The sequence below is a fragment of the Schistocerca gregaria genome, chromosome 8 (genome assembly GCF_023897955.1).
Source record: "Schistocerca gregaria isolate iqSchGreg1 chromosome 8, iqSchGreg1.2, whole genome shotgun sequence".
In the NCBI taxonomy this organism is placed as follows: domain Eukaryota; kingdom Metazoa; phylum Arthropoda; class Insecta; order Orthoptera; family Acrididae; genus Schistocerca; species Schistocerca gregaria.
Genome location: NC_064927.1, coordinates 408,644,308 through 408,671,981, shown reverse-complemented (window position 1 = coordinate 408,671,981; position 27,674 = coordinate 408,644,308). Strand labels below are relative to the sequence as shown.

General features: G+C 43.3%; 1 protein-coding gene across 1 annotated transcript in view; it reads right to left on the bottom strand.

The window, feature by feature from the left end:
* The window catches only part of LOC126285220 (uncharacterized), a 190,125-nt gene that overhangs the window by 114,340 nt on the left and 48,111 nt on the right, over nucleotides 1-27,674 (bottom strand). The window contains exons 2-3 of the mRNA XM_049984521.1: nucleotides 19,885-20,067; nucleotides 13,496-13,703 (exon numbers count right to left, since the gene is read on the bottom strand). Of these exons, the coding sequence (XP_049840478.1) occupies nucleotides 13,496-13,703; nucleotides 19,885-20,067 (391 nt within the window). The remainder of the gene's footprint in view (nucleotides 1-13,495; nucleotides 13,704-19,884; nucleotides 20,068-27,674) is intronic.

Genomic DNA, 27,674 nt, shown 5'->3' with positions numbered 1-27,674 from the left:
GTGTTTATCTATCATCTCCGTAACGCTTTCGAGATTACTAAATGATGCTGTAACGAAGCGCGCTGCTCTCCGTTGGGTTTTCTCTATCTCTTCTATCAACCCTATCTGGTGCGGATCCCACACTGCTGAGCAGTATTCAAGCAGTGGGTGAACTAGTGTACTGTAACCTACTTCCTTTGTTTTCGGATTGCATTTCCATAGGATTCTTCCAATGAATCTCAGTCTAGCATCTGCTTTACCGACGATTAACTTTATATGATCATTCCATTTTAAATCACTCCTAATGCCTACTCCCAGATAATTTATGGAATTAACTGCTTCCAGTTGCTGACTTGCTATTTTGTAGCTAAATGATAAGGGATCTATCTTTCTATGTATTCGCAGCACATTACATTTGTCTACATTGAGATTCAATTGCCATTCCCTGCACCATGCGTCAATTCGTTGCAAATGCTCCTGCATTTCAGTACAATTTTCCATTGTTACAACCTCACGATACACCAGAGCATCATCCGCAAAAGGCCTCAGTCAACTACCGATGTCATTCACAAGGTCATTTATGTATAGTGTGAATAGCAACGGTCCTACGACACTCCCCTGCGGCACACCTGAAATCACTCTTACTTGGGAAAACTTCTCTCCATTGAGAATGACATGCTCCGTTCTGTTATCTAGGAACTCTTCAATCGAATCACACAATTGGTCTGATAGTCCATATGCTCTTACTTTGTTCATTAACCGACTTTGGGGAACTGTATCGATCGCCTGGCGGAAGTCAAGAAACACGGCATCTACCTGTGAACCCCTGTCTATGGCCCTCTTGAGTCTCGTGGACGAATAGCGCGAGCTGGGTTTCACACGACCGTCTTTTTCGAAACCCATGGGTAGTGGGGGAATTATGTGAAGGGGGATAACCTCCACCACGTTAATGCTACTAATTGAGAAATAGTAATTATTGATAATTTATATAATCAATATTAGTCTTACAGAATTGTGATAATAGCAATGATCTTTTCTAAAAATAATTTAGTTACGTAACTGAGACAATATATAATCGTTTAGTTTTCACCCCTCAGAATTTCAATTTACCGCTCAGGGGTAATTACCCCCATAATGGGAATCACGTTCCAGAAGGTACCGAAAGGGGTGTGGAGCCACGCTGACTCCAATGACTTGGACAGTTGCGCGAGCTGTCTCGGTTGAGGTTCAAATGGCTCAGAGACTATGGGACTTGACATCTGTGGTCATCAGTCCCCTAGAACTTAGAACTACTTAAACCTAACTAACCTAAGGGCATCACCCACATCCATGCCCGAGGCAGGATGCGAACCTGCTACCGGAGCGGTCACGCGGTTTCAGACTGAAGCGCCTAGAACCGCTCGCCCACAGCGGCCGGCACGGTTTAGGTTCCATGGCTCGATCGAGGTGGCCCCACAGATTCTCGATTGGGTTTGAAGAACTGTATCCTGACAGCGATGTATGCAGCTAAAACGCACAGAAGCAGAAAGGTGCAGGACGAAGAAGAAGAGGATCGATTAAAGCACCTCGATTTCTACCAATACCCAAGAAATCTGTCGGTTTTCTTCCATTTCTCACCCTGACCCTCGCCGCTCTCTCGGCGGTAGGGCCCCTCGCTGGTGGTGCTGCAGCTATTGCTCGAACGGTCAAGAACGCGCAAAACTCTCAAGTGCAGTTGGAAGAGGCAAGAAAACATAACCACATGATGGAGGCCACAGCCATCGGAAAAGGACTATACTTGAAACCGTACAGGAAAGGGCTTGGTCTATTCATAAATAAAAGAAAAGTCCATTAGCGGTCCTACCAGATCGACCACTCACAAATAGTGATCTTCTTAAGTTTGTTAGAAAGAAATTCAACATTCAAAGATTCTGTGGTGTGTTTATGCTGGGTACATTACCGAAGGCTATGTGGAAAATTGGTGAATGTGGCATTGTGAATTTAACTGTTGCTGGAGGCCACGGCACCTGCTGGGTAGCATATGTTAATAAAACTGCGGATTCCGTCTACTATTTCGACTCATTTGGTGGCCTGCAACCGCCAGAAGAATTACAGCCATACTTCATTCACAGAAGACGTGGGTTCTCCAATCATCGGCGCTATCAGGACTTTAATACATACCTCTGCGGACATCTATGCATCATGTTTCTCTTGACGTTTACAAAGAACAAGAAACATGATATATAAGGAGGAGCTTTAAACATTCCTTCATCAGTTGAGGTTCAGATGCAATGTCGTACACTTTGACGTTAAAAGAACGATCATCTGCATTGCGTGCAAAATTACCTCCCGCCAATTGATTTGAGCATTGTTGAATGGAGTAATTCATTGATTGGACTGGAGACGTATAACAGCATCCCAAATATCACTGTGACTAACAACAAACTGCATCTAGATATTAATGGTGAAAAAGACATTGTGGAAATAGAACCGGGTGATTGCGATATCGATGATTTAAACAAGGTCTTAAAACAGTCTGGAAAAAGTAGTGTGCTACGTGCAAACATCAATACACTTAAATCTGAAATAATAATTGTAAATGCAACGATTGACTTTAACCAGAAATGTTCAATAGGGCGTCTACACAAAGGGCAGGCTTTGAAGGACCCAAGTAAATTTTACAAGTCAGATCAGACTGTGGACATACTTCCCGTCAGGACAATTCGAGTCGAGTGTAACATTGCAACGAACTCCTATCTCATCGACAGTCTGATTCATATTATTTGTGGTTTCTTCACCTCAGTTGCAATGGGGTATAAGATAGTTGAGACCTCTGCCAATGCAATATACCGTCCAGTGACAGCTCAGACATTGGACTATTTGGAGCTGCGTATTGGGGACCAGAATAATAAACTTGCTGATTTTAGTGGTGAGGAAATCACTGTACGATTATATCTAAGGCAGGATGGGCGTAAGGTATAAAACAAGTGCACGCAATCCACAGCACGTCACTTCGCTACCGAACCGCAGAGTGTTAACACATGAGAACTACGAGTTTCTTAAATCAGTTGGCTTGAAACCGTGCAATGACGTCCTCACTCAATATAACCAGACTATTAGAGTATGATGAGAGAATTATACGTCAGGAATACTTCTCTCATAAACGTTACCCTTCAACCATATTTAACAACAACGATGAAATTTGAATTGTCATCCAGCATCACGACCCACTGACACTTTCATGCAAGCATTTCGTATATCAGGAGGGGTCATGCAAGAAAACCGATGGCAGCGATGCAGTGGGAGCCAAGTTCACACGTAACGCTTTAGTATTCCTGTTCCAAGAGATACGCTGTGAACTCAGTGGGTCTGAGATCGACCGTACACGCAATGTCGGCATAACATCAACCCTTAAAACATACGTCTTTGCATCACCTGCGGATTTGGATAGTTTAGACAATGCAGGGTGGTTCATAGATGATCCGGGGGATAGAACAATGGCAGAGTACAAGCGATTTACTGCATGATTTACTGCATGCATACCCCTAAAAATGCTTATGGGAAACTTCGAAGACATGAGACAGATTATTACGAACGCTAAACAAGAACTCATTCTGTTACGGAGTGCAACGGATAATAACTCATACATTCATGGAGCTCAAGAAGAGAATGTGATCACGATCAGACGAGGAACACCTGAAACTTTTAAAAGTACTAAATTCCAGTACATTTCAATCACTGACATTTCGCTCGTGGGAGGGTTGTGAGTACCCAGTGTTACCTACTGTGAGCATAAAAACTAGGCTATTAAAACCTCGTAGCTAGACACACCTAGATTCATTATACTTGTGTTTCAGACTGATAGAAGAGCAAATGATTCCACCGTGTTCGACAACTGCAAGTTAACTAATGTCAAAGTCTACCTGAATTCAGAATTCTACCAATATGAGAATTTACACCTACAGTGGAATAAAAATGTATACAGTCTAGCATACGACATGTATGCAAGGTTTCGTGCTTCTTACTATGAAATTGCTGAAGGACAGGGATGAGGGTGTCTACTCAGTCCACGGAAGTTCAAGGAGCTTTCACCGATCATCGTAATAGACTGCTCGAAACAGAACGAGATAAATAAGTCTGGACGTTCTAACAACCCTACCACAACAAAGGTCAAAATTTTAATAATGACTGTGGTGTTGCTCACGCTGCTAAATACTGCATTTTCGGGCAACAACAAAGTTATTATGTGGCAGGTGTCATTAGAGCAGAGTTAATAAAGTCATTTCATATGACTAAACTAGGCAATCATATTTTCGTGTTTCCCACGCTGGTCTCGTTGTAAAATGATGGCTCAATCGTAGAAAATCTAGGTGGTGATGATTCCAAGCTCGGATACAAAGAGGCCTAGGTTTTATTCTGCTATATTCAAAAGTTTTATAGATGTGTTTCACAAACCATTCTTGAAGATTACACTTTTGCGGGACAATGGTGATGTAAAAAAAGTAATCAGCACTCCGAATTTAAGTTACACTTCCCTTTTATTCCTTTTGTTTCAATATCACGTAACACACAAAACATACTTGAAAACATCTGCCTCACTGTTAAAGTTCACATTTTATAAGCTGACAACAATATGCGCCTTTCCAACATGACGTCCAAGACTTGACCTTTTCAAGGTCCGACTCTCTAACTCAAACTAAACTAATAATTGCTTACGCGCCCAGAAATCAGAGCTACAAGTACGTCAAAGATCATAGTGACAAAAGAAAGAACACACATAAGAATAATATCATTGCAATATAAACATATCGATGTATCACAGTACCTCTACATTAATCAAATCAAATCTGAATGTTGTCTCAGAAATATGTCAACTACTTTACAGAAACACAGTAGAATATTGCTGGTATCGAGAGCTTGAGTTGAGGTGCCGTAATCGTTACGTAATGCTAGTACCATTACAACCTATAGACGTACGAATTGAATTTGACTCTTCGACAAATTTCCCAGAACACACTGCTGTATGTACTCTAGTTCTACATGACCATTTGATCAACTACTGCCCGCTCACCGGTGTTGTGCAACAACCTGTATAGGCCGGCCGCGGTGGTCTCGCGGTTCTAGGCGCGCAGTCCGGAACCGTGCGACTGCTACGGTCGTAGGTTCGAATCCTGCCTCGGGCATGGATGTGTGTGATGTCCTTAGGTTAGTTAGGTTTAAGTAGTTCTAAGTTCTAGGGGACTAATGACCACAGCAGTTGAGTCCCATAGTGCTCAGAGCCATTTGAGCCAACCTGTATAAACGGACAGGTTCTGCGCCATACCTAGAGCATTTCACAATGGCATCTCAAGGCATGAAAATCATTGCAGACGCTCAGGATTTCTATGATGGTGAGCACAGGCAGTTCATATTTAAATATGTTGCATTCTTAACGTATACACAAGATGCAGGAATAATAGAGACATTCTCAGCTAACATTGTATCACTGAGGTCTTTAAGTATGCAAAGTGTGCTAAGAAATGGAAGAGTGCAAAGTGGTTAACACATTTCTATCATCTAATTCATTGAGATGATCCTGGCATACCCTATACAGATATAGTGACGGCGCTTAAATTATTCGATCACACGCATACCTTCATCTACGTGAAGGAGAAGGAGAAGATCTCATGGATGCATCGAATCTTTAAGTTTGCTGCTATTTGAGAAGAAGAAGGTGAGTGGTTAACGTTAGGCCAGAAGGTTTTTTTTACATACAATGAGTGTTTGTGCACTGCATTCAAATGGTTCAAATGGCTCTGAGCACTATTGGACTTAACATCTGAGGTCACCAGTCCCCTAGAACTTAGAACCTAAGGACATCACACACATCCATACCCGAGGCCGGATTCGAACCTTCTACCGTAGTGATCGCGTGGTTCCGGACTGTAGCGCGTAGAACTGCTCGGCCACCCTGGCCGGCTTGCACTGCATTATTTTCGGCTGTTGAAGGGTTGTGAGAATGTTTGCAGAGCCTTTTACATGCATTATTTTTGAGAATTTACGAGTTGTTTTCGTGACTGCACATGAGTGTACTGCATTATTTCGGTCATTTACGAGTAGTTTGCAGGTCTGTATGCTGTGTACTGCATTATTTCGGTAATTTATGAGTTGTTTGTATGTCTGTACATCAGTGTACTGCATTATTTCGGCAGTTTAGGAGCAGTTTTCAGGTCTGTAAACTGTGTATTGTGACCCCAAGCACGTCAGAATGTGTGTTTTGTATCAGTGTAATAAATGAACTACATGAAATCCGTCCCTAAATAAATTGTTCCAATATAAATAAATTACACTCCTTCCGCTCTCCAGCAGCCCAGAACAGGCTGAGTCCTTTTCCCGCCATTTTTCCCTCCACGCCGCCATAGTGGATTACGTCGCGGGAGGCACGACGGCGCTGTCTGGTGGCAGTACTGTGAACTAGGTCAGCTGGACTCGAGACCTCATGGTGAACACACTGGATGGAGCTACTGCCTCAAGTAGTTTAAATAAACACTGCATGCAAAATAAAGAGTTACGTCCATCCTATCCAGCACAAGCCTTTTCCCACTAATTCCTAGGAAGAGGTGGCGGTCAGATGACTTAGGTAGTGGAGGTAGCCCAAGTGAGGTATTTTCCTACCATTTCCTTAGGTTAGTGGAGGTAGTCATGGTGCATTGCATTGTCATGCTGGAATTTGAACTTCCCATCATTTTCTGAGGGAGGGGGTTAGGTTAGTGGAGGTAGCCCAATTGACCTATTTTCCACCCAAAATTTTAACTTCCCATCATGACGTCATTGTGACGTTGCCATATCTATCGCCGCCATCTTGGATCCTCCATCACGAATAAATTTGGCAACGATGGAGAGTAGCGCCGTGCTCTCTTTGTTCTACGCACGTTCTTTGCCAAGGTACTATTTTCCGATGAGTCTACATTCACAAACTATGGTAGCATTAAGAGGCTTAACATTCATTACTGGGGTGAAGACAATTCCCACTGGTTATGGCAGGTTGACCATCAACGTTCCTGGTCAGTTAACGTATGATGTGGCATAATGGGGAACAAACTCGTTGGTCCATACTTTATCGACGGCACGTTGAATGGACGCAAATATCGAACGTTTTTGGAACAGGAACTACCGGCACAACTGCACGTTGTTGCCTTGGACGTTCAACAATCTATGTGGTATCAGCATGACGGTTGCCCAGCGCATTACACAACTGAAGTATGGCAGGTATTAGACCATGTTTACACCTGCTCGGTGTATCGGCAGAGGTGGCCCTATTAATTAGCCCACCGGGTCACCGGATTTCTTTCTGCGGGGATATTTAAAAGACAAGGTGTACCAGCAAGTGCCAACGGGCCGTGAAGACACGTTAGAATGCATCAGAAACGCCTGTGCTGACATTCCCGCAAATATGCTTCTGTCCTGTGTACGGCCATTTGAAAAGCCTATCACTAAGTGTATTGAAGTTGGCGGTACTACGTTTGAACACTCTAATCGGCAAATTGGAGTAGCGTTCACCTCGATCCACGGCCACAGGGACAGATGGAGTAGTCCCCTGTTCGATATGTCGGAGAAATACAACGTTGCGAAGGGGACCAATTAGAAGTTATGGAATACTGGCGTGTCTTACCCTCACAGTATGAAGGTGGAGTACCACGTGACACTGGATATTCAAGGATCACTGAGTAGCATGTCGTAAATTTCGATTGTGTACCAATTTCTGTTCCTCTGATTACAGCGTCATCTGTGGCGAAACGAAGGAAACCCTTCAGACAAAACGTGTGTAGATTTTGCTGTAGAATCGTAATCTGCAATAAAAAAGAGTTCCCACTGAAGATTTCCAAGTTCCCCCGGCACCCACCCATAGGACTGGTCGGGGGAGTCGACTGTGGCATCACTGACGTCCCGCTCCAAGACAAACAAATTGGAGCTATAACATTTTTGATTTGATGTGTAGTTTTTCGAGATATTTTAATGTCTTCAATAAAAGTGAACGCACTGTATATCAGCTTAATGCCCACTGCTTCGCTCACTTAAGATTTTATGGTCTGCGGGGATTATTTTCTTCTTCTTTAATCGAATTTGTATGTTGTTACTCCCATTGCTCATGTATAATCTACACACTGTGCAAAAAGCGATTCTGATAGCTGGAACACCGAAAATTGGTATCAAGCTCCTCGATCATAAATAAAAAATAAGTGTTTGAGCGTTTCTGTAAACTAAACCTCTAATGGGGTAAGATAGGGGGTGAAAGTCAATCAAATGCCCATTTCCGTAGTTCTAACTTCAAAATGCTTTAATAGCAACATGTTTTCGAAAAACCTATCGTCCCCTATTTCATCCCTTAGGAATTGAATTTCCTAATACGTCGAAACACTTATTTTTTATTTCTTGTCAAAAAACCAAATACCAATTTTCGGAGTTCTAACTTAAAATTTTCCTTAATGACGACATATTTTCACAAAGCTCTTTACTCACACGAAGTGTTGAATGCTACTTACAAGGGATTTCTAACTGATTCTGTATTTCTACAATTCCAGAAGGCTTGTGACACTACCTCACCAAGTGGCTTGTTCTCAGATAGCGTACTTACGGAAATCGTGTCGGTTATGTGACTGGTTTCGCGATTCCCTGTCACAGAGGTCAAAGTTCGTAGTAACTGATGGAAAGTCATCGAGTAAAACAGAAGTGATATCTAGCGTTGCCCAGGTAGTGTTATAGGCCAATTGCTGTTCCTTATCTGTATAAACGATTTATGAGACAATCTGAGCAGCCGTCTTGAATTGTTTGCAGATGATGATGTCATTTATCGTCCAGTAAAATCATCAGAACATCAAAACAAATTGCAAAATGATTTAGAGATCATGCCTGTATAGTGTGAAAATTGGCAATTGACCCTAAATAATGAAAAGTCTGAGATCATTCACATGAGTCCGAAAAGGAATTCAGCTTATACCTAGGAATTACAATCACGAATAACTTAAATTGGAGGGAACTCATAGAAAATGTTGTGGGAAAAGCGAACCGAAGACTACGTTTTATTGGCAAAACAGAAGAAGGAACGGATCTACTAAAGACTACACTTGTCCGTCCTCTTTTGGAGTACCGGAGTACACCGAGAAAGTTCAGAGAGTAGCAACACGTTTTGTACTATCGAAAAGTAGGGGAGAGAGTGTGACTGACATGATACAGGATTTACCGTGGACATAATTGAAGCAAAGGAGCTTTCCGTTCCAGCGGAATTTTCTCACGAAGCTTTAATCACCAGCTTCCTAATTCGAATTCGAAAACATTTCTACAACGGAATAGGGGAAATCAGAGTTCGTGCGGAAATATATAGGTGTTCGTTTTTTCCACGCGCTGTTCAAGATTGGAATAATAGAGAATTATTGTGAAGATTTTTCGATGAAGCCTCTACCAGGCAATTGGTGTAGTTGCAACGTATCCATGTGGATGTAGATGTAGATGAAGCCTTTCATCCGCTATTTCACACATTTAGAGACGGAATGTCGAAGACTCCTTTCTTAAACGACGCCTACAATATAAGGTCAACACGTCTGCAAATTTCAAGTATCTATCCTTGGTGGTTTGAGCTGGGCGATGATAGTCAGTTAGTCAGACATTGCGTTATATGAGTACCCAGCATTGCTTTCGTATGTATTTATTCGAATTACTGTTAGTTCATTTCCTCCATCCCCCTCTTTCTGTCGATCGCCTCCTGTCCGTCTAAATCCATCTAAATCAAATACCCATCTCCTGTTTATTCCTTTAAACACACTTTTAAATTTAAATTTAAATATATCCACGACCTATTATGTATTCGTTACTATCATTATCTAAGTTATCAACAAGTTTAAACAAAATTGCTTACAAGAGTTTGTACTTATTATTTGTACATGGCTTTATTTGTTTCTTTTAATTTATTTTTTGTAATATTTTCAACAAAAAAGAAATGTGACAGTAATAAAACTGAATTTATGTAGCAGAACACGTAAAATCACACAATCTACGACCTGCTATATAATAACGTAAAGCAAGTCTTTACTTAAGAAATAAATAAATGTCCATCTGCTCCTCCCCCTCTGTCCATCTGCTCATTCCTCCTCTGTTCATCTCCTCCACTCCCCTCTTTTTTACACTCCTCCACTCCCTCTCTCTGTTCATCTCCTCTTCCTCCTTCTTTCTATCCACCTCCTACTCCTCTCTCTCCCTGTCTATCTCCAGTTCCCAACTCTTATTGTTCATCTCCTCTTCCTTCCTCTGTCTGTCCATCTCCTCCTCTTGCCTTTCTCTGTCCATTTCCTTCGCTCCCCTCTCTCTGTCCTCCTCCTTCTCTTCACTTTGTCTGCCCTTTTCCTCTTCCCCTCTCTCTGCTCGCATGTTCCACCCACTGACTCTTTTCATCTCCTCCCCTGCCCATCTCTTCCTCTCCACTCTTTTTGTCTATTTTCTCTTCCCCTCTATTTGTCCTCCTCCTCCCCACCTGTGTTCTTCTCCTCATTCCCCTTCACTGTCTGTCCATCTGCTCCTCTCCGCTTCTCTCTCGATGTCGTGACCCCCACCCGAATGGGAGACTGGTGAGTCTTACCCCCACGGTATTTCTTTCCAGATCGTTAACAACATGTGTCCCAAACTTTGCCTGCAAACGCACATGTCAAATATAGTTCACATATACATTGTCCAGCCACGTTAATGTGACTACCCATCAAAGTACCGAATATCCTACTGTCACTGGATGGACTGCTGCGAGACGTGCAGGAAAAGAGCCAGTGAGGTTCTGGAACGTACCAACAGGAATGTGGAGTCATGGTGACTCCATTCCCGTGGCCAGCTACACTACGTTTCTCAGTTGAGGATACATGGCGCCAACAGACCAGCTCAGGTTGTCCCTAGATTCTCGATTGGGTATGAATCCGGGAAGTTTGGTGGCAAGGGGAGTACGATTAACTCATCCTGGTGGTCTTCAAACGAAGCATGTACAGTCGTACACTGAAAACTGTTTGATACGTTGCGTTATCCTGCTGGAAGATGCCACTGGCCCGAGGAAAAGCAAACGCCATGAAAGGGTGCACATGGACCCCAGGGATATATGTGTACTGGTGTTGATCCACTGTGCATTCCAGTATGACGAGATCACCCAGGGAATGCCACGAACACTTTGTCCAGGTCATAGCACTCCATTCTTGTTTGCTTTCAGACGTTTCACGCCGTATATGCCAAAGTCCATCTGTACGATGGAGCTTAAAATGTGATTCACCTGAAAGTCCATACATTGCCACTCAGTGGATGGTCAGTTGCGGTAAACAGGCATATGCTGTGAAGGCCCATATGCAACAACGTTCTCTGAGTGATCATTGGGCAGACACTGTTCGTTGCCCCTTGCTTCATCTGCGCGAACAGTTGTTCAACAGTTGTACGTCTATTCGCCTGTACACATGTCCACAACCATTGTTCACATCTCGCAGCTATGGTCTATGATGCACCTCAATTGCCTCGGAACCGGTTTTGGATAGCGCCATTTTGCCATGCACGATATACCGGGTGATCAAAAAGTCAGTATAAATTTGAAAACTGAATAAATCACGGAATAATGTAGATAGAGAGGTACAAATTGACATACATGCTTGGAATGACATGGGGTTTTATTAGAACCAAAAAATATAAAAGTTCAAAAAATGTCCGACAGATGGCGCTTCATCTGATCAGAATAGCAATAATTAGCATAACAAAGTAAGACAAAGCAAAGATGATGTTTTTTACAGGAAATGCTCAATATGTCCACCATCATTCCTCAACAATAGCTGTAGTCGAGGAATAATGTTGTGAACAGCACTGTAAAGCATATCCGGAGTTATGGTGAGGCACTGCCGTCGGATGTTGTCTTTCAGCATCCCTAAAGATGTCGGTCGATCACGATACACTTGAGACTTCAGGTAACCCCAAAGCCAATAATCGCACGGACTGATGTCTGAGGACCTGGGAGGCCAAGCATGACGAAAGTGGCGGCTGAGTACACGATCATCACAAAACGACGCGTGCAAGAGATCTTTCACGCGTCTAGCAATATGGGGTGGAGCTCCATCCTGCATAAACATCGTACGTTCCAGCAGGTGTTTATCATTTTGTAATATATCGGCGTACCTCTCACCCGTCACGGTAGCAGTTACAAAATCAGAATCACACATTTCCTCGAAGAAAAAAGGCCCGATAACGGTAGATGTGGTAAATCCAACCCATACCGTGACTTTCTCGTCGTGCAATGGAGTTTCCACGACAGTTCTAGGATTTTCGGTAGCCCAAATTCTACAGGTGTGGGCGTTGACAGAGCCTTGGAGAGTGAAATGAGCTTCGTCGGTCCACAACACGTTACTCAACCAATCGTCATCTTCCGCCAACTTTTCAAACAGCTACCCCGCAAAAGCCCTCCGCTTCACTAAATCGTCAGGTAACAGTTTATGATGCCGATGGATTTTGTACGGATAGCTTCGGAGGGTACGCCTAAGTGCCAACCATACAGTAGTGTACGGAATGTCGGTGCGACGTGCGATTGCACAAGCGCTGACTTCCCCGTGTATAGACGAACCCGCTACAGTCTCCATTTCTTCCTGAACTGTCTCAACAGCATTACGCCTTGTGCTCGGTCGGCCACTACGGGGTCTATCGTCTAAACAACCCGTGGCTTCGAACATCGAAATCATTCTCGCCACAGCTGCATTTGTCAACGGACCTTTACCCGTTCGAATCCCCTTCCTATGGCGATAGCATCGTAACGCTGAGCTAGCAGATTCCCCTTTCGGATAATACAGTTTCACTAAAAGCGCCTTTTCAGGTAACATCAACATGCTGTGACTGCTGGCGCATCTGATTCTCTCTCTCTTTTTTTTCTGTATTGTATTTCAATTCCCCATCGGGGCTGGCTGGCAGCAGCATATGCGCTGCTCTTCAGCTGAAGGACATAGAACAAACAAATAGAAGACATTTAAAAATAACAAAGGAGAGAATATGGTGAACATAGATATAAAAAAGAGGGAACATCATGGAAGGCAATAGACTGAAAAAGAGGTGACTGTGATTCTTTCTCTCATTACAGCTCCTTTTATACACGATTGTCAAGAGCAGTCACTGACGTTTTGCTGTCCAGCTCCATCTGTCGGACATTTTGTGAACTTTGTTTTTTCGGTTCTAATAAAACTCCATGTCGTTCCAAGCATAATGTCAATTTTTACCTCTCTATCTACATTATTCCGTGGTTTATTAAGTTTTCAAATTTATACTGACTTTTTGATCACCCGGTACTTTAAGCACAGTGGCACGCGAACTGTTTACAAACTTAAGCATTTCGGGAATGCTTGCGCCTCTGGCCCAAAAGCCAACGATCATACCCTTTTCGGCGTCGGATAAATCGCTCTGTTTCTGGAAAAGGAAAGCAGGGAAGTGACAATGGTACACCAGTACCCTGGGGCACCGCCAGAAGGTGGCTCCAGAAGAACACACGTATATGTACATTGAAGCGCACCTTGAACATCGTCGAAACCGAAGACCAGGTCCTTGACGACTCCTCCGTAATCCGGTGCCCGTATGGCGACTACGGTGGCCCCGTAGTCCGTGATCCTCACCGAGAACTTCCGCCGACACGTCAGCGTGAACACCGTCGCCTCCACAACCTGCAAGCGTGCCACCTCGTCCAACAACACAGCGAGCGTTATCAGCTTACTAGAGCTCAACTGGGTAACATTCAGAATCAGTTGTGAGCTCTCGTATGCTAAAACGTATACTTAAGCACTATCCTGATTATTGGAACGTTGACTTCTGGGTCTATGCTAACGTAAGATCATTGTGCCTGAAATGGAGGTACATACTCGTAATATACACCTACAGTACGGTGCAAAGGTCCTAGCAACCTTCTCTGTTTTGGTCATGATGTATATTTACATTCCAATTGCCTTTTCGTTTTTTTCAGATGGAGGAGGAAAGCACCTAAAGTTTGCAAGAACGTGCTTTGGTAAGTGCACGAGCTCATGAACTTGCATACACCGGGAACACCATTAACAAATTTGCAACGCAAAGAAACTCCATCAAAGCGAACGACACTGCAATGGCAACGGAAATTCTTCAAAACCGGATTCATTTAAGATGGAAAGAGGATAGGCTGACCATCAACACAACAACAAGCATGTGCGTAGTGGCGGATTCTGTGATCAGAACTCCCATAAAATCACTGCGGAATAAATCTGCTGAACATGAAATTACAAAACCGGCTATGCTGATACACACGAAGAAAGGTCTAGAATTAAAATCTTGTAGGCCAGCTTTCGTAAACGAGTTGAGTGATGAGGACATGCGGCGAAGAATGAAGTTTGCTCGAGATTACTCGAAGTGTCTGTAATGCTTCCACAGCAGGACATGGTTTTCTTCTCAGACGCATGTGCAATTGTCGGAATAGGGGTATTTTTTTCTGGTGCAAGGAAAACCCACATTATTGCGAAGAGTTACAGAATAATCTCATATATGTTATGATGTGAGGTGCACTGTCCGGTAGGAACCTAACAGGGCCGTATTTCTTTGTTAGTGCAGTGGATCAACATTCTTAGCTACAAAGACTGAACATTCTTGGTGACAATTAGCTTCAACAAGGCGGAGCTCCTGCCCACAAAGTTCTCCGTATTTGAAAATTTTTAGGTTTAAAGGGAGAGGATCAGTGCATCTGCCAGCGCCGATGGAGTGGCCTCCGAGGAGTCCAGATGTGGCATCACGCGATGATTCCTGTGGTGAATAATTACGTAGCATGTCGCGAAACAACGATACCACACAAGTGACGAATTGAAGCAAGCTTTTGGGGAGGCACTGAAGTCAACGTGATGCTTCGGAAAATTTCACACAGGTGTGCCCTGTGCATTTTTATAACTAATGATCACAGTGTTTTGTTCGTGGGATCTACGACTGATTATGACCACCTCCACCAGTTCAGCTCGTTCCGTATGCTGATGATAGTCGGAAATCGGTAGACGTGATGTACATTACAGACAAATAAATGATTACAATTTCAGAAACAGCTTCACAATTTGAGCAAGTCAATAACGCTTTGGTCCACCTCTGGCCCTTATGCGAGCAGTTACCGGCTTGGCGTTGATTGACAGAGTTACTGGCTGTCCTCCTGACGAATATCGTGCCAAACTCTTTCCAAATGGCACGTTATATTGTGAAAGTCCTGAGATGGTTTGAGGGCTCTGCCCATAATGCTTCAAACGTTCGCGACTGGGAAGAGACGCGGCCACCCTTCGCTTTATTGTATTCTTCGTATCTAATCACCTGACCTTTGTCACTATAACAATACCAATTTCCATACCTTACATCCTCCTGCAGGTGTGCCGCAGAGGTATGTCCTCCCTCCTCTCCTTTATCTCCTGTACAGTGCCGACATGCCCTGACCACCTCCACCAGTTCAGCTCGTTCCGTATGCTGATGATAGTGCTTTCCTCACCCTCTACTCTACACTCCAGACATCCCAACGATTTCTCCAAATCCACCTCCATCACTTCTCTTCCTGGTACAACCTATTGATCTTCAACATCATCCCCTCCGAAACCCAGGACAACTAACCACCTTCAGCTACCGCTTCTGTTACTTCTACCTCATCGCTTAAAACTGTCATACTCAGTTAAATAATACATTAAAATTCTTGAACTAGCCCTCGACCGGCAACTAACATGCAACCTTCACCTACTAACCGTCCAACAGAAATCCCACAACAACGAAAACTACTAAACCTTCTATCTAGCCCAACTTGCGGTTATACCCTGTGAATGTTGCTTCACCTATGTTTTATCAGTCCCTCCAAATCCTTGAACGTAATCCATTCCACCTTGCTTCTGCGTCCGTTTACCTTCACCCACAGGGATCTTTTATCATCTAATCATACTTCCACTTGTCCTCACTCAAGCTGAACACCTTCGAACAACCTACACCATCTGCAAACTCGATTCGAATAATCGCTTTGCCTCCCCTGTAATTTGAATTCCTAGTACGCTGACGTGCCTATACCGACTCATTACATTAACACTACGCCTGCTCCTTTACCAACGAAATTTTAAGCCTCCCTCTCCCAGACAATGAAATCCGTCCGGACATTTATTTACCCATCCTACCAACTATGTAATTCCACCCCATGTCATCATACGTCACTTCTTTTCCCTCTCCATCAATTCCCACCCCACTGCCATTCCCTCCCCATCTTTCTCTGCCCTTCTTCACCTTCGCTCCCTATTTTTACCTACCACTTTCTTCCCTTCAAATTATTGCCTTACCGACACTCCCTATCATTCCTTCTTTCCTGTCCCTCAACATACATCCCTTCTCCATCGATACTACTCATGAATCTACCACCCGTGTATCAACACCCTCCTACCTCACTCAGCTCGTAATTTTTTCCTCTGCAGCAAGTAGTTCATATTTAAAGTCACATTTTTCTATATCGTGTTTTAAAGGTATGTGTAAATATGTCCCATTTTAATTTATGTTTTTTGTGTATACTACAAATTCCTTGGCTGCAGAGCGGATTTCAAAAACATCGATATGTGAAAGCCTACTCGTATTTTTCTCACATGAAATACTGAAAGTCATGGATTAAGATTATCTGGTAGAAGCAGTATTTATTGATTTCCGAAAATCTTTTTACGCAGTACCACGTCTACGCTTATTATAGAAAGTACTGTCGTATGTGGTATCAAGAGATACTTGGGTGGACTGAGGATTTTTTGATAGTGAGGAGGCAGCATATTATCTCGGATGGAGAATCATCGTCAGATGCACCGGGTGTACGCCGGGGAAGTTGGTTCCATGCTGTACGTATCGTATATTAATAACCTTGTGAACAATATTAATACGAACCTCAGACTTTTATCAGACGCTGCTGTTATCTACAACAATGCAGTAAACACGGAAGAAGCTCCACAGATATTCAGTCAGGTCTTGAGAAGATTTCAAAGTGGTGCACAGACTGTCAACTTGCTTTAAATGTTCAGACATGTTAGATTATGCAGTTCACAAAACGAAAAAACGTAGTACCAACGAGTCACAATTGGAATCGGCGAACTCATACAAACAACACCTAGCAGCGACATGAAATGGAACGATCACATAGGCTCAGCTGTGGGTAAAGCAGAGAGCGACTTCGGTTTATTGGTAGAATACTTGGGCGATGCCATCAATCTAGAAAGTAGATTGCTTACAGACCTCTTGTGCGAACCACGCTAGAATACTGGTCGAGAGTGTGGGATGCCTATGAAATAGGGCTAACGGAAGATGTTGAACATATACAGGGAAGGGCACCACGAATGGTCACAGGTTTGTTTGACCTGCACAAGAGTGTCAGAGAAGCCTACTTACACTTTTTCACGGAGCAATCGTTAAATGATGACTTTAGGACTATAATACAACCCCCTAGACATCGCTCCCACATGGATCGAGAGGACAAGCTCTTACAGCTAGTAAAATGGGACGTACCCTCTGTCATGCACTTTGCAGTGGTTTGCAGAATACGGATGCAAATGTAGAAATAGATGAGTGAAAATCGTCCAACAAATACGTAGGCCCTTCTAGACGTCGGTGTGCCTAGTGACCGACTGAAACGTCAAATAACAGACGGAATGTTCAATTTTCATGGATGTGACAGGAACTGTCACTCGGGGCGAAAAAACTGTAGTGAACACGTGCTCTGACGATCGTAAGAGCTATGAGCACTTGTTCATCTTCGGTACAGTCAAATAAATCTTTTCTGCTGCAACTTTTTGCTTTTCCTAGTATGGGACCGAGACAAGCAAAAAATCGGTCTAATAAAAATGGGCCCGAAAATTCGTACCATAAGTTATATCAGCAGTTGTTTAGTAGGAGAGATGAGTTTCAGAGTAGCAAAGATGAACAAGTCATCAAAACTCGTAAGGTACCCATGCTTTAAAGCCCATGTGTGCTGGATTTTTTTTCTTGTTGTGATCCATACTACGACCTCTCAAAATATGGAAACCAAAAAGCTTGCAGCAGAAGAGATTTGTTTCACAGTATCGGAGAGGAAGACGTGCTCATAGTTCTTGAGGTATGCATTTTAGAGCCCAACTATGCTAGACATTTTGCTTCAAATTATGCTTCCCGTCGTATTCCCTAATACTAGCCATTCCTCCTGAGATATCGTGTATAGACGACGGTCAATCCGATAAGCTTGTAAGTAAATTTCCATTGATCCCCAAGTATAAGTGGCCAGTTATTAGTAATAGACTGTGGCTAATAACAGCTCACTGATGCGTAACAGCAGTAGCTTTTATAACAAGTGAAGATAGGTAGAAGTTATGCATTCTTAAACATTTTTCCATTGACTGTGACTAATAACTGCCAAAAACGCACTACTGGCCATTAAAATTGCTACACCAAGAAGAAATGCAGATGATAAACGGATATTCATTGGACAAATATATTATACTAGAACTGACACGTGATTACATTTTCACGCAATTTGGGTGCACAGATCCTGAGAAATCAGTACCCAGAACTACCACCTCTGGCCGTAATAACGGCCTTGATACGCCCTGGGCATTGAGTCAAACAGAGATTGGATGACGTGTACAGGTACAGCTGCCCATGGAGCTTCAATACGATACCACAGTTAATCAAGTATTGTGACGGGCCAGTTGCTCGGCCACCATTGACCGGACAGGTACAGCTGCCCATGGAGCTTCAATACGATACCACAGTTAATCAAGTATTGTGACGGGCCAGTTGCTCGGCCATCATTGACCGGACGTTTTCAATTGGTGAGAGATCTGGAGAATGTGCCGGCCAGGGCAACAGTCGAACATTTTCTCTATCCAGAAAGGCCCGTACAGGACCTTCAACATGCGGTCGTGCGTTATCCTGCTGAAATGTAGGGTTTCGCAGGGATCGAATGAGGGGTAGAGCCACGGGTCGTAACACATCTGAAATGTAACGTCCACTGTTCAAAGTGCCGTCAATGCGAACAAGAGGTGACAGAGACGTGTAACCAGTGGCACCCCATATTATAACGCAGGGTGATACGATGAAGAATGCACGCTTCCAATGTGCGTTCACCGCGATGTCGCCAAACATGGATGCGACCATCATGATGCTGTAAACAGAACCTGGATTCATCCGAAAAAATGACGTTTTGCCGTTCGTGCTCCCAGGTTCGTCGTTGAGTACACAATCGGAGGCGCTCCTGTCTGTGATGCAGCGTCAAGAGTAACCGCAGCCACGGTCTCTAAGCTGACAGTCCATGCTGCTGCAAACGTCGTCGAACAGTTCGTGCAGATGGTTGTCGTCTTACAAACGTCCCCGTCTGCTGACTCAGGGACCGAGATGTGGCATACTATCCGTTACATCCATGCAGATAAGATGCCTGTCATCTCGACTGCTAATGATACGAGGCCGTTGGGATTCAGCACGGCGTTCCGTATTACCCTCCTGAACCCACCGATTCCATATTCTGCTAATAGTCACTGGATCTCGACCAACGCGAGCAGCAATGTCGTGATACGTTAAACCGCAATCGCGATAGACTACAATCCGACCTTTATCAAAGTCGGAAGCGTGAAGGTACGCGTTTCTCCTCCTTACACGAGGCATCACAACAATGTTTCACCAGGCAACGCCGGTCAACTGCTGTTTGTGTATGGGAAATCGGTTGTAAACATTCCTCATTTCAGCACGTTGTAGGTGTCGCCACCGGCGCCAACCTTGTGTGAATGCTCTGTAATCATTTGCATATCACAGCATCTTCTTGCTGTCAGTTAAATTTCGCGTCTGTAGCACGTCATCTTCGTGGTGTAGCAATTTTAATGGCCGGCGATAACTGATATCGAATGATAACAGTTTAGCCTTTACATACAAAGAACGCATTACCTCCCCGGTTTCGAGGTCCTCGAAGGTGCCGAACGGTTCCCGGTAGACACCGCAAGTGCACCTGTCGGCGCAGGGCCCCGCAGGGACTGACGGGTCATGCTCCTCCTCCTCTCCCTCCTGCTCGCCCGCCGACTGCGACTCCTCTTCCGATGTTATCGGCTTCGGGTCGGACCGCAGCACCACCTGCACAAACACAGTTTCACTCGCACGGCAGCCTCGCTCGGCCCTCTGGGGCAGGGCACTCCACTTGGCGAACCCTCGCTATGTTTACAGAGTGTCCCAGAAATGACAGAGAGGTTGCAGCGAGAGTGTCTTCAGGAACAAATCGAGGGTAGCAACCTGTGTCTAGATACGTCATGTAACGGCGCTACAGAGCGTCATAGTTATGGACGCCAGCGCTTGACACTTGACCACCTCTTCAGGAGCATACATGGCCCTGTGCCATGTTCGCCGACGGAACGTCTAGTAATTTTGTTTGTTTTTCAGTGGTAGCAACTGATCGCCATATCGCCAATGGAGAACATTGAGCAAGCTGCTGTGTCGATAGGCCCTATGTCCTATGACTGCGATGCTCTGTTGCCTCAGAGGAGGATTTCAGACACGTGTTTCTTTCCATAGTTTGTTTTTCTCCTGGAACCCTCTAAAATCTCCAGTGTTTTTTGGTATGTTGTTGTTATGGCTGGGTGTTGTGTGATGTCCTTAGGTTAGTTAGGTTTAAGTAGTTCTAAGTTCTAGAGGACTAATGACCACAACAGTTGAGTCCCATAGTGCTCAGAGGCATTTGTTGTTGTGGTCTTCAGTCCTGAGACTGGTTTGATGCAGCTCTCCATGCTACTCTATCCTGTGCAAGCTGCTTCATCTCCCAGTACCTACTGCAACCTACATCATTCTGAATCTGCTTAGTGTATTCATCTCTTGGTCTCCCTCTACGATTTTTACCCTCCACGCTGCCCTCCAATGCTAAATTTGTGATCCCTTGATGCCTCAAAACATGTCCTACCAACCGATCCCTTCTTCTAGTCAAGTTGTGCCACAAACTTCTCTTCTCCCCAATCCTATTCAATACCTCCTCATTAGTTACGTGATCTACCCATCTAATCTTCAGCATTCTTCTGTAACACCATATTTCGAAACCTTCTATTCTCTTCCTGTCCAAACTATTTATCGTCCATGTTTCACTTCCATACATGACTACACTCCATACAAATACTTTCAGAAATGACTTCCTGACACTTAAATCTATACTCGATGTTAACAAATTCCTCTTCTTCAGAAACGCTTTCCTTGCCGTTGCCAGTCAGTTATTTTGCTCCCCAAAAGCAAAACTCATTTACTACTTTAAGTGTCTCATTTCCTAATCTAATTACCTCAGCATCACCCGATTTAATTCGACTACATTTCATGATCCTAGTTTTGCTTTTGTTGATGTTCATCTTATATCCTCCTTTCAAGACACTGTCCATTCCGTTCAACTGCTCTTACAAGTCCTTTGCTGTCTCTGACAGAATTACAATGTCATCGACGAACCTCAAAGTTATTATTTCTTCTCCATGGATTTTAATACCTACTCCAAGATTTTCTTTTGTTTCCTTTATTGCTTGCTCAATATACAGGTTGAATAACATCGGGGATAGGCTACAACCCCGTCTCACTCTCTTCCCAACCACTGCTTCCCTTTCATACCCCACGACTCTTATAACTGCCATCTGCATATAGGAGAAAAATAAACTTCAGATGGAAATCCGTGTCCGAAACCGTCATCCACTGAAGGCAACGGATCATCGCATTCATAGGAGACGGGTCCTGTCTATGCAGCAGCTAGCTCAATCTTCTTCACTGGCGGTCGCGATCGCCGAATAACAAACAACATTCCGATACATTCCGCCCACGGTCCGTCAGCGTACAAAGTCACGTTTGCTGCCGAAGCGATGGTCTCGCGGCAGGCCTATAACTTCGACGCTCTGTAGTGTCGTTGGATAATGTTTCCAGACGCGGTTTCCTATCCTTGATTTGTTCGTCAACACTTTACAATCCTTCGTAGTTTGTGGTAACATTTCTGGGATACCCTGTGTTATCCATTTAGTAATAACTGATCCCTGATTCGGAGCCCGCACTCTTGTTAAATCACATGACGAACATCGATGTGTTGCACCTTGGTGGAATCGTGAGAATATGTACTTTTATTTCGTGTATGCGTACTACATTTTTGGTTGAATAGGGGGCTAGTGTCAACTTTGAAGAGAAACACAAGTCAGACCGTAACTACGCCAACTATTTCCTCTGCACAGTTCGAAGATATGACTATTCTCTGCTTATGGACGGATTTCCTTTGTTTTCCTATTGGAATTTTTGTCGTAATAATGCCGAATTCAAATTGCTGCAGTTCGCTTGATGGTGATACCTGTGAACAAAATGAAAAGTGTAAATGCAGGCTCTGTTGTTGCCTTCCACAGCTGTTAGTTTCTATGGTTACATAAAGCGATAATATCCCCTGTTTAATTTATTTGTTTCTGCGTCTTTATGCACCGTGTGCTCAAGTATGCCATGTTGAAGGACTTCTCAATAGTATCTCAGTTTCATTGTTTATTGTTGACGTATTTACATCGGGCTTGCCGTCGCATAACAAACAATCGTGCTGCTATACTTTGTTGTGTAATGGTGTGAGACAGTTCCTGAGATACAATTACTTGCCTTGTACTTTGGGGAGTCATACATCATTTACCGAGTTGTGAAAAATCCATGGTTATCGGTGTGCGTGCTTGCTCTGAGGCGGAAAACAGGGTGAGAGGAGTTCCGTGTAACATCCAGTGGGGAGTGCTTCTGAATGTCTCGGTGTTAGTGAAACTACAATGAACCGAATTTTAAGAGTATGAAGAGAAACTTAATTCCCTGCAGCAACAAAAAATGTTATGTCTAGTGACAGAAGTTTGCATTGCAAAAGCCTATGCAGGTTGTAATAAGAAAGAAAATCCACGATTTCTATATGGAAAAGCAATTCCTATCAGTAGCCGCCGTACTGGAAGAGCTGCAGATTGAAACGGGAGACTTTCCTGATGTGAAGGAAATAATCCTTTGGCGTCCTATTCGGAAACTGGCTTCAGATATAAAAAGGTCAACAAACAACCTGTGCTGTTCGAAAACAGACGAGTAGCTAAAAAAAGAGAAGAGCTCTAATGGGAAATAAAACACTTGCGTAACACTGGATAGGTTTTACACTACACGATGAGGTGCAAGTCATCATAGGAAGTTTGAATGGTAGTGTCCGCAGCTCGTGGTCGTGTGGTAGCATTTTCGCTTCCCACGCCCGGGTTCGATTCCCGGCGGGGTCATGGATTTTCTCTGCCTTCTGGTGACTGGGTGTTGTGTGCTGTCCTTAGGTTAGTTAGGTTTAAGTAGTTCAAAGTTCTAGGGGACTGATGACCATAGATGTTAAGTCCCATAATATTCAGAGCCATTAGAACTTTTTTTTTTTTTTTTTTTTTTTTTTTTTTTAATGGTAGAGGACAGTACACGCCATACGTATCAGAAAATGTATACCATTATCACAAATGACGTATACAAGGGTGGAATGACTGGAAAAGAGGAATTCAAACACCGTCCGATTCTACAAAAAGGATTATAGTGTAACATATTTGAGACCAAGGTGAATTCGTGCAAAATAAAAAAAAAGAAGTTTTACTCGACGAAAAGGAGATGCAACTGATCATTGGGAAATGAATGCCAGACACTACAAAAGACTGATTTATGAGCATTCCCGAAATATTACCAAACAAATCTGCAATTTTTACGCATTTATTTATCTATTTATTTTTCGTCTCGGAGGCATTCATACATCAAAGAGCTACACAGTAATTTAGACACTTGTGTCATAATAATTAAAAAAGAAATATACAAGTTATGTACATGATTAATGATAATGAAACAGAAGTAGCTATTACATGTGTATTAAATTTTCCTGGATCAATATTTAGCCTCAGAGCTGGCTGAAGCTTTGGCCAGATTTTCAGGAATGCACTTAGTTGGGCGGACTGCATTGCAACATTTGGTCTATAGTCTGTTCAACACCACACTCGTACAGCCTTGACTCCACTGTGTAGTCCCATCTGCGTATGGTATGTTCGATCTTCGCCCTGTGACAGTGCTGCGAAGTCGGCTGATAGTCTCCCAAGTGGTCGAGTTTTCTGTGTTGCCTTTCTCGTCTGGTACTAGCCAGTCTTTGATGTTCTCTCTCCTGCTGTGCCACACCTGAAGTCTTTCTTGCTTAGTTGGTCTTGTCAGCGCCTCGGTTGTTCTGAGGAAGCTCTTCCTTGACTTAAGTGGGCTGTAGATGTTGTGGCTTTGGTCCTCTTTTTCCTGGTTGCCGAAAGCCTTCTTATGTGTGGGGATGGTATTTCAGCAAGGCAATACAGCTTCTCCAGAAGTGTGGCGCTGAGACAGCTTGTGACGATGTGGCATCTTTCACTAAGAGCTATATCCACATTTCTAGTCTGGTAAGACTGATACCATACTGGGCAGGCATATTCTGACATGGAATAGCACAAGGCCATGTCTGGATATTGTGACGGATGTGTCTGTGGTATCTGGCTCTTGGGTTGACATATCTAGTCTGTAGGTGCAGTATTCTTGTGCTGTTATCACAGTGCTCAGACACAGTCTCAAAACCTTGCAAGGATGTTGCAAGGTAAGTTCAGCTGAGAAGTAATTGTTAAGAAAAAATTCGATATGCTGCGCCATTTCCGAGTTAATTAGCACTGAAATTAGCCCTTCTGGCTGTTGCGCGTGCAAATTCAAACAGCCTACCGGAGATATTGCCTTCAAACGTGCCCTTCATTTGGTTCCCCTGGGCATGGGACGGTACTAAGGATCGAACCCGAGCCAAAGACTAGTGACGCACAAGGCCAGTCAGAACATAAAAGCTGAATAAAAACAATTCGCCAACAACGGTCAACAGTCCATAACAGAACAAAGACTTTTCTAGACTTTGTATTAACAATGATACCTTTAACCCAGAGTGAAGAGACTTCTCCACATATAAAAAGATGACTACAGGAAAAGATCCAACCATCACGTCACATCTACCAATACACTACGTTAGGCGACGCTAGAGAAAATACTGTGTAACTAACAACAATACATAACAACTAAGAAATGTAAGATTTAAACTGTAAGAAACTCCACACGATCTCTTCTATGATAATTAAATCGAAGTAAACTTGCAACTGTGCAAAGCAGAAATACTACGAAAACTTTGAGTAAAAGATGGCAATATAAAAGAACTACTGAATCAGTAAATTTTTAAGTGGTACGTATATATAATGTTAGTTCTTACATAATAAAGAAATAGAAACATAAAACGCAAGTCTCGAAGGCTTGATGGAGTTGTAAGAATCCGTCAGCAGCCTGCCTTTCTCCTTCAAGGAATTGACAACGTAAATCAAACAAAATTAAAATTAAAAAGAAAGTTACTCGCATTCCACTCCATCGAAATTCAGGAAACGACATAACGGAAATATTTTACAAGTACTCCGTTAAATGTTTTTTTTTTTTTTTTTTTTTTTTTAAATTACAACAGCATAGACACAATCTGTGTGGCCAAATATCGTTCGAGACAAGTTTCGCGTGTAACTTTCACTGCCTAGACAAAACTCCTTTTACCACAACTACGGCGATTTGGAAACTGGGTTTTGTTTTCAGATTCGTAAAACTTTTTCACTTTATTCATACACCGATGAATCAAAATATTATGATCACCTTTTTTCAAACAGCTTACGAGAATTCACCCGGGCAATATTTACAGCGATGTACCGTACATCCCGCCATTTCAAGCCACAAACTTTAAAATGGCGGGATGTACTCTCGCCGAAATATCGACGGTCGCTGTAAATATTACCTGGCTGAATTCCTGTAAGATGTTTGAAAATTGTATACGCTCAGAGAAATTCAGGTCTCACATTATGTCCACCCGTTTAATAGCGTGTTGGTCCACTTTTCAAGCACAGTACAGCAGCGATTCTGCTTGGTATGGATTCTATAAGTAAGCGACACCAGATGTCTACTCAAAGGTCACTAACCAGATATCTACTCAAAGGTCACTAAATTCCCGGAAATTACGGGAGGGTGCTTTGTGGGCACACAGCTGACGCCCAATATGTGTTCCAATGCGTACCGGTCGTGGGTATCTGCTGGCGAAGACATCAATGTGAGTTCACTATCACGCTCCTCAAACAACTGCAGCACGATTCTGGTCTTGGGTAGCGGAGAGTTACCCTGATGGAAGATGTCATCGCGATCAGAGAAGACTTATATCTTGAAGGGATGCAGGTGGTCCGCAATAACGTTCACATAGTTCACTGCTGCCATGTTGTCTTTGAGTACTACTATAGGTCCCATAGAAACCAAATGCAGTGCACCCCATAGCATAATTCTGCTCTCACCGTCCTGCAGATATGGTGAGGTGCTTTTTGAAGCAGCCATTTGCCTGTGTAAGGACCGAACCATCGACCTGGTGTAACAAGAAGGGTGATTTATTCGACAGGCGACACGTTTCTATTGATCCACGGTGAAAACTCAGTGATGCTGTGTCCATTGCAATCGTAACTGATGATGTCGGTAGATGTAGAAGAACCAAGACAGAAAATTTCCAAACATAAAGAAAGAAGATGAAGCTACACAAATAAAGACTCTAGTAAAACACAAATACGCTTCCAACTACAAATGAGTACAGTGACAAAAGACATGAAATGGAGAATATGGGATGCCTACTGAGAGCTAAAAAGCCATTAGCTACATATTACAATTGACACATATATAATGATGATGATATTTACTGCTGATGAGTGTCAGAGTCTGTGAAGCTGGGAGTTGCAGGATATGATAAATGTAATAAATAACAGAGATGCTGAGTCTCAGATAGGCATAGCAGGGGGATTTTCACGCTTAAAGCTTTCAGCCAATGGCCTTTGTTAACAGTGGACACACATACATTCATGAACACACTCATGTAGATGCGGCTCCCATGCACGACTGCGGACTCGGGCGGCTGAAACCACACTGCGAGAACCGGTGCTGCTCCTCTCAGTGTGGTTTCGGTTGCCTGGGACTGCAGTCTTGTATGTGAGTTGCATTTGAGTGACTGTGTATGTGAATGTATGTGTGTCTACTGTTGACAAATGCTGAAGGCTTTGGGTGTGAAGGTCTTTTTGTTGTGCCTATCTATGGCTGATCATCTGCACTATATGGTGAGTAGCACCTTTCCTTCTCAAACTATTGTTACATTCGATCCTGGATTTTCCATTGTTTGGTAATAAATAACAGAAACATATGTAAACTTGCTATAACCACAACTGGTGATTTATATCATTCACTAAATGCTACAATTGTAATTATGTTAACACAGGAACATGTAGGAGTAATGTGATGTGGTGCTCCATGTTCAACAATGATCTTTGAACGTTGTGCTCTGAAACACTTGTACCTGCACCAGCACTGTACTCTGTCGTCAGATCTCTCACAGATCGCTGCCTAGCCTGTATTACACAGCGGGGATCTCCAACCGTTACGTTGTGTGATAAGATGTGGACATCCAACACCATACGGGATACTTGTTATTCCACTATTTTCGCCACTTTATCGATTCTCGTTTCCAAACAATGCGCTGTTTGTTAAAAACTGCTTATATCAGTGGATTTCCGAATTTGTAGCCCGTATCTTCGCTATAATGACCGCCCATTCGTCTCTCTTCCGCTCACATTTCTCCTTACTGTGTCATGTGCCCCCAACACCACCGGGAG